The sequence below is a fragment of the Rhineura floridana genome, chromosome 9 (genome assembly GCF_030035675.1).
Source record: "Rhineura floridana isolate rRhiFlo1 chromosome 9, rRhiFlo1.hap2, whole genome shotgun sequence".
Lineage (NCBI taxonomy): Eukaryota > Metazoa > Chordata > Lepidosauria > Squamata > Rhineuridae > Rhineura > Rhineura floridana.
Window position 1 is genome coordinate 94,020,413 of NC_084488.1, and position 16,421 is coordinate 94,036,833.

General features: G+C 41.0%; 1 protein-coding gene across 1 annotated transcript in view; it reads right to left on the bottom strand.

The window, feature by feature from the left end:
• The window catches only part of TET2 (tet methylcytosine dioxygenase 2), a 107,980-nt gene that overhangs the window by 17,502 nt on the left and 74,057 nt on the right, over nt 1-16,421 (bottom strand). Inside the window, exons 2-7 of the mRNA XM_061585490.1 lie at nt 10,272-13,686; nt 7,055-7,145; nt 5,557-5,650; nt 4,571-4,779; nt 2,659-2,809; nt 52-141 (exon numbers count right to left, since the gene is read on the bottom strand). Coding sequence (XP_061441474.1) covers nt 52-141; nt 2,659-2,809; nt 4,571-4,779; nt 5,557-5,650; nt 7,055-7,145; nt 10,272-13,641 — 4,005 coding nt within the window. The 5' untranslated portion in view covers nt 13,642-13,686. The remainder of the gene's footprint in view (nt 1-51; nt 142-2,658; nt 2,810-4,570; nt 4,780-5,556; nt 5,651-7,054; nt 7,146-10,271; nt 13,687-16,421) is intronic.

Consider the following 16,421-nt stretch of genomic DNA (forward strand, 5'->3'; position numbering starts at 1 on the left):
ACCCCCTCACTATGTTAAGGTGTGCATCCTAGAGGAGGTTTTTAAACTTACCTGGTTGTTATATGCATCAGGTGCCAGTTTCTTGTATGTGGGTGCCATCAGAGTTGACAAAGTTTGCAAATTGGACTCTAGCTTTTCTTCCTATTTTGTTTTTAATAAAGGAGAAATTTCACACATTAACATTCAGCTGCATTAATTTTACATAGTAATTCTCAATTGCAATAGATGTACTTCACACCACTTTGGCATTGATTCCAACAGGACAGGAAATGGATACAAGTTACCTATATTGATCTAATTTACTGTTTATTTTAAATTCTTGTGAACTGCTGGACCAGAGGGGGGTAACCTGGGGGTCTCATGATGCCCTCGGCCTCCCTCTGTCCCTGACATCCATATCGTCGTCCCACTGTAAACAGGAAGGGAATAGTTAGTAGGAGAAACAGAACAGCCAGCAGGCATGGGTGCAATTCAGCCACACAGAGTGGCACCTAGGGCAGTGGTTCCCAAACTTCCCCCCCATGGGCCACTTGAAAATTGCTTATGGTCTTGGTGGACCACTTCATTATTTTTCTGCCTTTTGTAGCAATTGCAATGCACTGTGCTAGGCGCTGTATGGTTTAATTGTATTTTTATTGTTTCTTGTATTTCTTATATTGTATTTTACTTTATTACAACCTGTGTTTCATAGCATTCAGGTGTTTATACAATAAAATACAATGTAAGAAAAGCCATAAAATATAATTAAAAATCAATATAAACATTTAATGTGGACATGCTGTGGACCACCTGAATGAAGCTCACAAACCACTGGTGGTCTACACACTACAATTTGGGGACCTCTTACTAAGAGTGCTTTAGACCCCGTGCTCTGTGGCTCGGTTGCACATAGGGATGAGCTAGAATGTCACCCAATTCAGATTTGGTACCAAATTTTCCATTAATTCATTTGTTCTCTTTGGGTTGTGGATCAGATGTTTATGTAATGATTTTCTGCAGCTATTTTCAAAAAAAGTTTTTTTTAAAAAAACCCCACCTCTAAACTATCTATATTAAGAATGATAATTTTATCAATATTTCCTTTCATTTAGCGATATTTCCTTTCAAAATATTGATATTAATATCAATTTATTTTTTGCGAGAGGGAAAAACAGATCAGTAAAAGCAGCGACTAGTAGACAAAGAACGCACTCGAATAGATACCATGCCTGTTAGGTTGAAGGAATACTTTCAAACTAGCACTGGCCATTGGACCCCATTCCTTGTGGCACATGTATCTGCCTACTAGCTCTTCTCTTTTTCCTCTCTCCTGATGGAGGCATCAAAGTGTGGGGGCCGGGGTGAGAAAACAGCAGAGGGATGGGTGAGTGGGGGATATTGGCAGACAGAGAAAAGTAGCAGGAATTGAATCAGATGTGTGCATGAGAGAGAATGAATGGATGAATGCCATGTGTGGTGTATGCATGTGTGTGAAATGGGTGTGTGTGTGTGTGTGTAAAAAACAATGAATAGATCATGAAAGGGAGAAAGAGATGGAGGGTCAGAGAGAAGAGGATGGGGAGAGAGAGGGAAGGGGGCAGGGAGAGAGAGGGAATGGGGCAGGGAGGGAGGGAATGGGGCAGGGAGGGAGGGAAGGGGGCAGGGAGGGAGGGAAGGGGGCAGGGAGGGAGGGAAAAGGGGTGTCCCTGATCACTTTTGGCTTGGTTCCATCTACTATCTGTCTGCAGCCCATGCTCACTTTCCCCTGAGGGAATGTAGCCCTTGACTTCAAAAAGGTTGCTCACCCCTGCCTAAGACAGAAGAGCAGGATAAAAATACTTAGAAAAATAATAAAAAGAATTAAAATTCTAGGGTTGAATCCAGGCACTGAATATGGGTACTAGTACTGTGCTTTGATTTATTTATTTATTTATTTATTTATTATTTATTAATTGTGCTTTTATACCGCCCTTTAGCAATAAGCTCTCAGGGCGGTGTACAACAATAAAAACAGGTTAAAATACAAGTGAGTATAAATAAAATGCAGTATAAAACATATGTGAAAACCAGATTGCAACAAAAAAAAAATAAAATTAACATTTGAAATTTAAAATTTAAATTTAAAAAGCCTGGGCAAAGAGGTAGGTCTTTACCTGGCACCGAAAAGATAACAAAGAAGGCGCCAGGCGTATCTCGTCAGGGAGGGCGTTCCATAATTCGGGGGCCACTACTGAGAAGGCCCTAGTTCTAGTTATTGCTCTCCGGGCCTCGCTATGCGTTGGAACCCGGAGAAGGGCCTTCGACGTCAAGCGCAGCGAGTGGGTAGATACATAGCGGGAGAGGCGTTCCGCCAGGTATTGCGGTCCGATGCCGTTAAGGGCTTTATAGGTAAGAACCAACATTTTGAATCTGGCCCGGAAACATATTGGTAGCCAGTGCAGTTGGGCCAGAATAGGTGTTATATGGTCAAATTTCTTTGTCCCAGTAAGAACTCTGGCCGCAGCATTCTGCACCAGCTGAAGTTTCCGAACCGTCTTCAAAGGTAGCCCTACGTAGAGTGCATTACAGTAATCCACTCTTGATAAAACTCAAGAGTGTCAATCATCTGTCCCTGTGAGACATTTTAAAAAGAAAAGATCTCATCAACACAACTAGAATAGAAATTGTTTTTAGTCCTACCTCTTTTGGATCATCCCCCAATAGTTTGTACTTCCTTGGGATCTTGCTTCTGGCAAATTTGCACCCATTGTAGTACATACTCCATGAACAACCAAAGGAAAAAGACGCGCCACAAGTCTCAGGGTCCAGACCTTGGCATGCACAAGTGCGTCTAAGAAAGAAGAGAACGACATTTACAGCAAGGACATATGTGAAAAACCACTGCCTGGAAAAATTACACATCATAACGTTTTTGCAGATAAACTCACTAAGCCCAACACCACCATGTAGATACTGAAAACACAACATTATCTTCTAGAAACTTAAGCGAGATTGAGATGAGGATTTAAGACACAACATCCCCTCCTCCACAGAACACTTCAACAGACAATTAAAGTTAGCTAGAAAGGAGAGATACCATTTGACTATGGGTTGCTGTGTCCAAGAAAGTTTTGGCCATGATGTTGCAATCAGAGCAAGGTGGAGCCCACTGATTATCTTCTAAGAAAAGCCTTTGGTATTACCAATAGTGGTTGAAACTCAAGTCAATCACTGGTGTTAAACCTTGATCATCAGGCATTCGTTACAGAAGCAAGACAACAACTTTCGATATTGTATGTAAAGCATATGAAAGTGGGCTCCTTACAAGCTTCTGAAAACCTGTGATTCATACTAAGGCAATCCTATACATACTTACCTGTGAGCAAGTACTACTGAATTCAACAGGACTCACTTCTGAGTAGTCATGAATAGTATTGCGCTGTAAACAACTTTTTTTTAAATTCCAAACCCAAATGAATTCAACTTGGCCTTGTGTTCTATGGATTCAATAGAGAGATCCTGTGAGTGGAACACCACTCACTAAATGCTCCTGCTGACAGAAGTGCATGGAGGTAATTTTCGCTGTCTCCTGCAACCCCTCAGCCTCCCATATTTACTTCAAAGGGTTCAGGGGGGGCACCCAGAACATCACGGGCACTAGCTGCACCTCCATCCCCTTCTATCAGCAGGAGGATCTGCTGCATCAAAATGCCCCTTCTGTTTGTGGAAATGCTATTCTGGATCCAAGCCTATGTATTCACAAAACTCCTGTATACAAGGGATAGTCATGAAGACCTAATGCAGCACAATTTTTATTATGTCATCACTACAGACTTTGGAAAAGTAGTACTTTGTATACAGGGTGTCTTTATTAGTGTCTGTTTTGGTTCTGTCTGAAGGTGCTGCAATATGTCTCAAAAGTCGCAAAGACTTATGGCCGGATGAGCTATCCAGTAAGCCCTCTTACTTCACTAACATTGTGCAGCTATTCAGGGAGCTGAAGACGTATAAAATACATCCTGAAGGCTAATTCAGATTAATTATTTACATCTACCTCTCTATTAGAAGGCATTTCCATGAGACTAGATGGGTCCTTAAGATAATTACAGAAAAAGCAGAACACCCAACGGGAGAGAAGTTATTTTCATAATGACAACTAAGTAACTTCAATGAGCTAGGCATTATGGATAGAGCTTTCTATCAGTATGGTACTGTATACACTGGGTAGAAGAGTTTGTTGCAAGTACATCAATAAAGGAGCATTAGGAGAATCATGATAGGCATGAAACTAGACTCCACACCACACATTATGTACGCATACTTTCACTGCACAATAAAAAACCATGTGTGCTGCAGAAGTGAATGTGATGGAAACTGTGGCGATCCGGGGGGGGGGTAGTGAAATGGGCTCTCCTTTAAACAAGATTACTCTTCCTGTTACCAACAATGTAAGGAGAACAACTTCAGTGAGACCAATGACTTATGCCAGCCTAACAATGAAAATGAGAATATAAGATGCATAACATTAGCAGGAATTACTGTTCACTAAACCCAGCTGTTCAAACCATAGCTAGACTGCATTTTGAGAGAAACAGGTACATACTTAACTTACTCTTCGTTTAGAGCACAACGGCGGTTTGTGAGCGTGCCATACTTCCTTAACGTTTCAGAGAGTTCAGAATACAGCTTGTCTGCTAGGCTCTGCGGAATTCCTTCCCACACCAAGATGAGTACTACTATCACTGCTGTTTCGCAGCTGTGGCCTGCACGTTCCCGTACCAAACAAAGGAGTTTTTCTTCAGTGCTACTTCTACGAATCACCTGCATACCCAGCAAATACACCCCCAGACACGTTTCTGGTTTTTAGTGAGATCCAAAAGATGATGGAATGTCAGCATTTCCCCCCTTTAAATAAAAAGACATTTATGCTCATGTCCAGTCTGCCTGTGCGATGGAGCACTTGCTTTGTGTCCAGAAGGCTCCAGGTTCAATCCCTGCCATCTCCAGGTAGGGTTGGGAAAGACTCTTGCCTGAGACTTTAGAATGCTACTGTCAGTCAGAGTAGACAACACTGAGCTAGATGGACCACCAGCCTAAATAAATATAAAACATTTACTGAGCTTGGGAGGCCTCTAACGGAGGTACATTTTCAAAACATACGTTTCTTAGCTCAGTCTGATACTATTGGTAGGCTCCTTTTCATCTTGGCATACATTTTCTGCAGAATTTGGCATAACTGGGCAGTCACAAATTTTGAGATTCAGGGTTGTATTCAGTGGGAGTCATACTCAGAGTAGGCCCATTGAAACTAACGGATATGTGTCACTTAGGTTCCTTAATTTCAATGGGTTTACTCTGAGTAGAACTTAGTTGTATACAACCCGTTGTTTATCTTTAGGTATTTTTTATTTATACATTCATTTCAAGTTTATAATACATTCTTTAAAAACTATCCTAGGTCAGAATTTTTTTAAAAAAAATCAGAGTGATTTCATATACTCTTAATGAAAGCCCAGCATAATTACAGCTAACAAATACTAGTCTTATCTGTCAAACTGGACAAGATATTTTATATGACCAAGTGGACACAATTCTTACCCATTTAGCAATAGGACATCCTTGGGCACTTTTGCCTTCTTTCCCCGTGTAGACAATTCTTTCTATCCTTATGGCTTTGCCTTTCTGTCCAAACCTTTTTTAAAAAACCCCATCAAAAATCCAAGTAAAAGAATAAAGTAAGAATAAAAGTTTGAACTTAATAACATAGATTTACATGCAGTATACACAGCAGAGATAGGCTTTGTGACATTATTTGTAAACTCTTCCTCTAATCACATCCTTTACTTGTAGCTACTATGTATATCCACAATATTTCAAAAAGATTTCACAAGAGCCAATACATACACACACACATATGTAATCTCCTTGCAGAAAAAAAAAGTAAAGGTGTGGTCTTAGGAGCATATTTGTATCACATTTTTAGTATAGCAGACATAAGAAAGAATGAACTTAAATATTGAACTAATTCCTCAAAAGTGACTCTAGTAATTTATATCACACGATCTACTGTGTTATCATATCCAACAGATAAGGTAATATAAGTATGCAGAATAAAAGTAGGCAAGGACCTTAAAATAATTTTAATGGAAAGGGTGAACTGTGCTTTAAATTTGTAATTGATTTTTTCATGTTTTTGTAAGGTTTTATAGTATGTGTGTGTGTGTGTGTTTTAAAAATAGTAATTCACACAGCCAATCCAGTTTGTTTCAAACACATGCTGCTGGGTGAATGAAGGCCCTCTAAAAATATGAGAGATTTGTATTGTAGAGAAACAAGACCAAGAGTCCACAATTCAGCAAATTATGCATGTCGCATATATAACAAAATGCACATATTATTTGTTTGACTGCCACTTGGTTCTTACAATATAGAACCAAAAAACCCGCACCTCTGCATATCAGATTAATGTGCTGCAAAAACTGATACTATGTTGTAGAACTAATTATCTAAGCCAAAGCTTGGAAACTTATTCCCATGTGGAATATATTGGATAAATTGGACTAACTGCAATAAATTGGATAACATATTCCCATGTGGAATAAGTTGAAATTTATTCCCATGTGGAATTCAATAGACTGCACTACACTTCATAATGTAAAAAAGAAAGGGGAAAAAATCCTTAATTTTGTTTTTTTTGGGGGGGGACATGCTTCAGTTTTTTCTTCTTTAGATACATATGCCTTTTGCCATCTGCCTTATGTACCTTGGCATGCATGGGCCTACTAGGAACACCAGGTTTCTCCCTGCTTTAACACTCACTGCCAACGTTCTTATTTGGCAGGCTGTTCCTGTTTGGATTTGCTGGCATCTGCTTCAGAATGGGCAGCTTCAGACAGCAAGCCAGCAGACCTGTCAAATATTGTAGTCCTCCAGTGAATAGCACAGTGCCCAGTGTTGGCAATGCTGGAATAACCAGCTTAATAGTAATGACTTGGGTTTGCAACTGTGGTGTTCTTTGTGTGCGATGACTGGAAAAAAATTCTGACATGCACAAATGAGAAATTTTAATCTGCTGTGTGCCTTGGTAATTCATTACCGTTCTTCCATTGTCTCTCTAATAGCAGCCACATTAGGACCAGCTCCTAGATGGGTGTAGAAGGGGCCTTCGTCTTTTTCAATAATCTGTTCTGTTTAAAAGAAGATTTAAATGAAAAGGTTAATATTTGTACGTTTTTGAAGATATCTTAAAAAATGTCACAACAAAGACTAAGTTCAGTTTATACATCTGTTCTGATCACTTGAGGGCACATTTCTCAATGAGGTCTGTTACGAGACCTGTATGAACTACACATAGAGAAAAACCAATTACACAAGGTCATCTGTGTAGTAGATTATTCATGGACTGATAATGGGGGGTGGGGGTGGGAAAGACCTCTTATTTTCACTTTGCAATAGTCCCCCCCTTCTTTTAAAAGTAATAAGGAAATAGGTTAGTGCACTAAACAAGATGGTGAGCAATGTTTGGGGCACAAGTAGCACATTGTTCTAATGTGTAATGGCAGAGGAAGAATTTTTTTACAAGGTTAACACAGTTAACACAGTTATTGTAACATGGGCTGGTTAGGATTTTCTCTGTTCCTATTACCATCAGGAATCAAGGCAAGTTATTGCCATGTAATGAATAATGGAAGAAGATTAGACAAGGCATATTCTTGACTTTAATACAGGAACCTATGACCCTCATATGTTGATGAACTACAACTCCCATCAACCCTGAGCACTGGCTATGCTGCCTCAGGCTAATGGGAGTTGGAGTCCAAGAAGAGCATCTGGAGGGCCATAGGTTCCTCACCTCTGCTTTATGACATCTGGTTCAATCATAATTAAAAGATGAGAGTGAATCCAGATTTTCATTGTTAGTATTAACCTTTTAGCTTTGCCATATCTCTTGTTATTCATATATATAATAACCTGAGGTTAAGATGCGTATGGGAGACAAGGTACCCTAAGTTCCAGTTTTTAAAAGGAAAAATGTAAACTGAGTTCAGTTAAAATCATTTAAAGTATCTGTTGAAAATACACATCTCTCAATGTGAATGGTTCTATAAAGGCAGAACAAAAGTTTTTTACAGTGTGGGAATAGTTTAAAGGTTCTCCTGCATCTGTGTACATTATTCTCATTATAGTGCATACATGAATAGCAATTGTTCAGGCCCAAATTGTGCATATTTTCAAATGTGGATCTGTTCTAGTCCTATCTGAGATGAAGTGTGGGGGATATACCAATGGAACATCTGGGGTGGGTGGGGTGGGGGAAGAATGCTAAACTTGCCCTACTGCTCTTAACTTTCATAGTCCATAGCCCACCCTTAGACAGGTTCCTGAAAGAGAGTCCACTTGGGAGAAAGGTGCTGTGGAGGAGCAGCTATGGAAGGAAAGCCAGCTGATGGGGAAGTGCTCAGAACCTTCAACCCCTGCACCTTTTTGTTACATTACATCACACCTCTACCTTGTTTTACATTTGGCTAGGGAAGACATTTTTATGAAGACATCCCTGCCACCATGTGCAGTATGAGCTCAAGTTATTCTGTGGCAATGCTTTCCAGTGTCCCAATTCACCCTTACAAAATAAGATTCAATTTTGTTTGTTTCACTTCCACATGCTTTTTCAAAAATCTAGTTCTCCATCTCTCCCCTTTGCCTAGGAAAGTGCATTGCATTTCTGGCCGTGCTCAGGTGACACCACTTCTGGGGAGAAATCATACCCACAAGGGTCTGAGGTGCATAGTGGCTCCACCTTGTTTCATCACCCAAATATACTGTGCTCAGAATGCAACAAGCCACCCATGTTTTATGCACATATTTACCTCTGGAAAGATGTGGCACCCATGATCCACTCCCAAACAAAAGTGGAAGGTGGATCATGGAGTCAGGATGACTCCATATTCATCAAATAAATATATCCCCATTCACTCATAATTATTTCCATGTAGGAACCTGAAAGACGGGTGGGGTGGAACTGCAAGATCCAGAGATTCTTAGCAGGATGAAATTTCTTATTTAGAAAATTCTTTCTGAGAAATGCAGTTTTGGATATTCAAATGTATTTTCAAAGGCCAGAAAGTCTTCCCTGTAGTAGAAGGGAGGGAGGTCGGCCTTAGGAAGAGTGTTGGTTAGATCAAGGACTTATCCACATGAGAGCATTTCTTCGTAGTAAATACACTGCTTTTACCATAGTAATAGATTTTGCAAGATCCACACTGCGAGATCAATGGTAGCTTCAAATCCGTTGTTTTCCATTCACACAAGTAGGCATTCCTCTGGGAAGGATTAGTGTTGCTGTTTCCTTGTGGGTCCCCCTCTAATTTTACATTTTTACTCCCTCCGGTTGCTCAGTTACTGCGCATGTGCAAATATGTTTGACCTGTGCAGTATTTCCACTCCCTCCTGCTTCCTGAAGTTTGGTGGTTGAAAAGAAGTGGGGTCATCTGCCCCCCCTTTCTCTGCTGCCCCTTGCTTTTTCTGAGTTAATTTTTCCCGCTGGAAAAACAAATATATAAATATTTTAAAGAAAATATCAATATCAATATTTTGAGAAAATATCAATATTGGTATTTTCTCAAAATATCAATACCAATATTGATATATTGATATTTTCTTTAAAATATTTATATTGATATCAATATTTTTGAGGTGACTTTTTTAAAAAAATCCACTTAGATTTTTTAGGAAAAAAATCTGAAACAAGGCATGGAGAGATTTCCCTCCAAAATTCTCTCTGCAAAGATTGAGAATACGAGAAAGAATGATAAAATTCAATGGCAATTCCCATCACTTGTTGCAAGGAGTGAAGAAAATTTACTCGGGGAGAAAGGGAGAAAAGAAGGGAGAGCTGCAGGAAATGGTGAAGGGGGGAGGACAGAACTGTTAGAAGTTGCTAGATAAATTAGAAATAAAATGGAATTCATGGGAGAGTTTGTGGGTGAAGAAAGGGGAGTAGCTGAAAGTGACAATTCACCCGCCCACTAAAAACCATTGAAGCAAACTGTCTGCAAAGATATGTGGGGTGGAGTGGAGCCGTATTGTTCTAAACTTTTCGTATTATCAGTGGATTGGGTTAGTATAGATTTACACGTGGAAAACCGCGTGATAGCTTCTGTTTACCAGTAATGTCAAATTAAAAAGAGATGTGAGTAGCACCAAACACACACTAAATCACCGTGTAGATGAGCCCTTAGTAAGTTATAGCAGAATAGCATATATCCTATTCATTTTTAAAAAACAACAACCCAGAAACATCAAACTCAACTCACCAACACAACTACATGACGGGAAATCATACTGGGTTTTGATAGGTGTATCTAGTAGGTTTTTCACAGGAGTATCTAATAACTTGGAAGGTGACTCTAAAAAATGATTGAGAGCTGTTCCAGCAGTTCTTTTGGTTGGTGTTTTTTCATTACAATGAATGGCCTGTTGATCTAAAGAGACTGTGTGGCTGTTGAAATCTGCTGCAGTGGAATTTCTTGACAGAATAGTGATGGGTCCCACAGTTTCAACTTTCACGTGTTTTGGTGATTTGATAGTAAGGGACTTATGATCAAAGGGCGTTCTGACCTGAATCTGCTTCAGCTGCTGCTCCATTGTTTCAATGATACTCTTTTGTTGCACGTTCTCACAACCAAAGTGCTGAATCTCTTGTTTAATTGTTTTCTTCCATGTTTTGTTCTCCAGCTGCCCAGCTGAAGGAGGGATGCAGACATTCAACTTGGAGCCAGCTTCAGCTTTAATAGGCTTATGTCCCATACTGTGACATGCATCAGATTTATTTTGTTGTTCTTGTTTGTTTAAGATGTGCCATCTGAGAGCAGCATGCTTTTGAAAATCCCTCTGAGGTTGGGATGGAATATGGCACCCTCTCTGATCTACTGCATGGGTTGTTGCTTGCTGATTATATGGCAAGTACCTTTGTTGAATCTGGGTAGGTTGCTGGCTACACATGTTGCTGGCCAAATTAGTGTATCTCTGTGTTGGTTGAAAGGGTAGTTGTATACCTGAAGTTGGTGGAGACTGGGGAAATTGTTCCTGAAAGCACTGGGGCACTTCTTGTTTAGGAGCCACACTATTTGGATAATACTGCATATGCTGTAAGTCATGAGTTACATTTTCTGCAAAGAGCTCAGCATTCATAGGGTTTTCTTTTTTCTCAGAGACTAAGTGCATGTTGTTTGGGCAGGAATGCTTCACAATAGTATTTGCTCTGAAAGCATGATTGTAAAGGGAATCTTTATTGTTCCTATCTGACACCTGACCTGACCTGGTCTGGGAGTTTTGCACTGGGAACTCTGATGATTTGAAGTAACTGTTTGCAGTTTCAAAGCATTCTTCTAATTTAAGCTGATTGAATGATGTTTCTTCTGGTTGCTGGTCTTGATTGCTGTGGGAATGGGAAAAAGTCTGGGGAAGTTCTCTGTTCTTCATTTGCAATGCATGCTGCTGGGAGCTTAAGGTTAGTTGTGGACTCTGTGGCAATTGAGTTGGCTGGGTCTGGAGCATCTGTTGCAAAATATGTGAACGCAGGAACTGTTCATTCTCCAGTGGTGGAGGATTTAAGTGCTGTGGCTTTAACTGTGCCTCCAAAGACTGCTCAGTGTGATGTTCGGCTTGTGGCTGAAACTGAAAGTGCTTTGCATTTTGCTGCTGTTCATGGGATTTCAACAGAGTACCCATCTTTGTAGACTGTGGTGAGTGCTTTTGGAATTGCACCTGCTGGTCAGCTGTAAGATGAGGTGGCAGTTGTGTTGCCTCATCCTTGTATAGTGCTGGTATCTGCTCACACTGCGTAATGTTCTGGTAGCAGGTCTGTGCTGTTAATCCTTTTGTTGTATCAGGGCTCCCAGGATATTGTTTTGGATGTGACTGCTCAGCTGAATTTGACTGGAGCTGAAGCATTGTCCTTAAGAGCACCTCATTTGATTTTTGGGGAGACTCACTTGGGCAAAAATGTGGGGAAGTCATTCCTGTCCAAGAAGATTGTAAGCGGGTGTGTGGCTGCTGCATCTGATTTTTCACCAGATCTTTTTCATTGCAAGCAAGGGTCTCCTGGTTAATTTGGCCCAAGAGATGTTGATAATGTTGTTGCAACTCTTTTCTGCTTCCTGATATTTGTGGACCTTGAACTTGAGGCTCCAGTTTTGACTGCATTTCATCAGGATATTGTTGCCTGATGCCTGATGCCATAGCAGATAGCATCAGATCTCTTGTTTCATCTCTTGTCTGTTGTGAAACCTGAACGTCTTGTTGAAGACCCTGTTGAGAACTAAGTGCTTGCTGGCAAAGGCCAGGAATTTGTGCTGCAAGTTCAGCTTCCTGATGCTTTCCATTCTTCTCTTCCTTCAAATGAGCTGCTTGAATTTGGATCTCATAATGGTTATGCCCTTCTGAGACATCCATGGAAAGAATACTATTTATTTCTGGAGTTGGAGAAGAAGCTGTTACAGGAGGTGAACTGAAATAACTCTTCTTGAACAGGGAGTCTTGTTGAAACAAAGCACCATTTTCTTCTTCTGGTTCTGACAATCTTTCTGAGTTATTGTTTTGAGCTTTCAAGTTGCCGTTGGGAGTTAGTGAGAAATCTTGACTGGGTAGTGAGAAATCTTGATTGGGAACCTGCCCCATGTTTATGGGAACATCAGTATTCTCTGTAGGGGACTGGTGCGCATCTTCTGAGTTTTGCTGCTTTAACTGTAGTTCTGGATTCTGAAAAGAATAGCATGCTGGCAATATGAATGCCTTACTGGAGTTTTCTGCACTGTGGACCTCAGTAGCCACAGAAGCTAGCACCTGAGGCAGCTCAGAGTTTGAGGTTTGTGGGGAGCTGATCTGCCCTGAGGTATGGGATGAAGGTGGCGTGCCACAAGTTAACTCATTAGTAGCCCGAGTGTTTATGGCATTTGTAAGAGATGTGGTTTTCTGCATTGCAATGGAAACATGATCTGGATTATACTGAGACAGAGTTTTCTCCAGGAGGTCACCATGCATGTTTTCCATAGAAGAGGCAGAAACTATAGCACCATTAAGCATTGGCACTGCCTTGTTCTTGTATAGCAAGACAATGTCCTTGCTGTGGCAATTCACGTTTTCGGTCTCCTGTTCATTCTGAACCTGAGGAGCATGAGGAGTTTCTGAAGCACCACAGTTGTTTCTTGAGGACTGTATAAGAACTGAAGTTTCATTTGTATCCATTCTAAAACCCACCAAGTCCTTTTCCCTGCATGATTTAGAAACACCCGGTTGATTACTGCCATCCAAAGAGGCTTCTTTTGCTTCTTCATCTTGCCTAAGCTTTTTGTTCTGGTGAAGCCCATACAGAGAAGGCTCACTAAAAGTGCGTTTTATCCCACCATTTTGCATATACCTGCTGCAATCTCTCTTTTCCTGCAGAAGGTCTGGGCTTATTCTATTATTGGCATTTCCTTTCACAGAGTGCTTCATTCCATAGCTGGCCTTGAAATGCAGCCATGTGTGGTTGCCGTTTACTTCAACATGGGCCTTCTCTGCTGATGGGCTTCCATTCTGTAGCTTCACTGACAAAGGCTCTGCCTGGCAAACATGAGAAGGATGTGGTATTAGAAATGGGCTCAAATTATTGCCTTCAACATGGTTGGTTGTATCCTGTTCCATCTGGCCTACTCTGGGGCCATCCACAAAGCTGTCCTCTTTTTGTATCTGAAAGAGAAAATGGGAAAGGGGTGGGAAGTCCATATTTATTTGACAGACACTACACAGCCCACATGGTAATTTAGCACTTTGTCCATTGCACTTCCACTTCCTAGATCAAGAGCCCCTTCACCAGGGGTGTTGTCGTTCAGGGTCTCAGGCGGTCTTAGATCCTTTACTTTTTTGGGAGCAGGGTCCCAGGAGGGTCCCTGTGTCTCCAGCATCCTGTGAGCCAATCAGCATGAAAGGGGAGTGTCTTAACCACTGAGAAAAATCTTCTAACATGCTACTTTGACCTTTCTGGCTGATTGGAGCTAATCAGAATGAAAGGAGGGTGAGTCAGCCACTGAGAAGTCTTCTCTGTAGCTAACACTCTCCTCTTTCATGTTTATTGTCTCCTAAGGATGTCTAACGTGGGAGAAGGCATTAACTAGGATTACATTCCCAAACCCGCAGCAAAAAAAAGGGAGGGTGTGTGGCTATGACTAACATGAAGGGACCCTGCACTTCTGAATTTGTTGCTATACTACTGCCCTTCACACACTTTACACTGCCCATTAAAAGCAGTAGAAGGTGGCATGGTGGAGCACAGGTGCCAACTTCATCTCCCAGCAGGTACATCAATGCTACTTACCAGATGAGAAAGGGGCAAGGCAGTGGAGAGGTTGGCATGGTGCAAACGCACTGGTAGGAGCACAGGATTGGCTCAGTTGGTACATTTGCACCACACTGACCTCGCCACTACCTCACCCCTCCCCTTCTGGTAAACAGCAGTGACTCAGCTGCTGGAGGCCAGGTCAGCACCTCTGCCCCACCACACTGTCTGTTATTGATGACGAGATTTAGTGTGTTCCTTAGTTCTGCTCCATAGCTAGCAAGTCAGACATGCATTTTACTCCACTGTGTGAGTATGCCAGAGGAAAAATGCACTGGAGAACCCCCAGTCAAATGTGTTTACACATCATTGACACACTACTGAAGTGTATCAAGTGTAATGAGTGGTTCATGATGGGACCGTACTTGGAACACACTAACATCTTTGACATGGATCCATTTCTAACGATAAAATGCCAGCTGGGTGACTCTGGGTCAGTTATTGTCTCTCAGCCTAACCTATCCCACAGGGTTGTGAGGATAAAATTGGGGGGGGGGAACAATGCTTATATGCCACCTTGAGCTCCTTGAAGGAAAAGTGAGTTATAAATGTAATAATAAATAAAAACCTGTACCAGCACTTACTGAGCTTTAAAAATGTTGAATTTTAGAAGTTCGATTTTAGGACTGCCAACACACTTTTATCACATTATCTGGGTTTAAAATCAGCCAATTAATTGGGAAGACTATAATGCATTTACACATTATAATACCTCAACAAAAATGATTTTATGAGCATCCTGAAGGAATTGGATACAATGTTTAGCAAAAATAAACACTCGCTGTCATGAAGAACAGCGATTTTTAATTATTACAATATTTATTATATTAAAGCTTTAATGTTTTAAAATCAAATTTGGGAACATGAAAAGTAGAACATTACCTACTACAGTAACATGCTAAAGGCAAAGGTGATGTAAAAGCAATTAATAAGTCATTCAAGGCCTATCAGCAACATAGAACATCCAGGTGCAAGAGATATAATGCTATTCAGTTCAGTTGTGCATTGTCAACCTTAGCTGCCTGTGGCTACACCATAATATGTTGACTCTGAAACACAGATCGAGGGTAAAAAGACACTCGTTGTTCTGCCAATTTCAGTGTATCTCCACATCTCTCTTCTGAAAACTGGGGCATGTGCTTGAGTGCATTTTTCCCCCCAAATTCAGCTTCAAAGAGATTTTGCAATTGATTGGGAGGTCAACCTGCCCCTCCAGCTGTGGTTAATAGAAATGCTTTGCTCTGGTGACTAGTCTGTTTACAGCCTTAGTAGCTTTAGAAACCAACTCTCTCTTATGATGTAGAGAGGCAGTTGCTTCTTTAGCATATGATCTCTTTCAGCATTTTTCTTTTGGGAGAGGAGGACAGGGGTTTTAACATGTCAGTAAGCACTTTGCACAGATATTTTAAAAAACTCTCTTCAGGAAGAATTTTTCATTTCAACTAAACAAAAAAGGGTTTTATCTAGCACAGCTGTTCTGCTAGCCCAGCAGACTTCTGCTTGCACAATACTTTCCTCCCTCTCCCCTAAAGCTTCCTGCACACCTAAGAAACTGCTCCAGAATGGAGCTCTGCATGCACAGTGATGGATACAACCCACGGAAAATACTTGTTTTGAGACCAAGAGCTAGCCCTTTCCTTTGAGTGAACTGAACTTCTCTGATCTGACTTTCTGGATTACAGCTACCAAGTCATAGATACCCTTTCCCTCAGATCTTTTACTCTTGAAGTTTAGTGTTTGTTTCCTTCAGATTTTGTTTAGTGTTCCCTTGCTAGGTTTCCTGGCAGTAATTAAGAACATAAGAGCCTGCTGGATCAGCCCAATAGCCCATCTAGTCGAGCACCCTGTTTTCACATTGGCCAACCAGTTGCCCATGGGAAACCCTGAGTGCTAGACCTGAGTGCAAAGAGCACTCTCCCCTCCTGCGGTTTCCAGCAACTAGTGTTTGAAAGCATGCTGCCTCTGACTATGGAGGCAAAGCATAGCCATTATGGCAAGTAGCCATTATGGCAAGTAGCCATTATGGCAAGTAGCCATTATGGCAAGTAGCCATTATGGCAAGTAGCCATTGATAGTCTTATCCTCCATA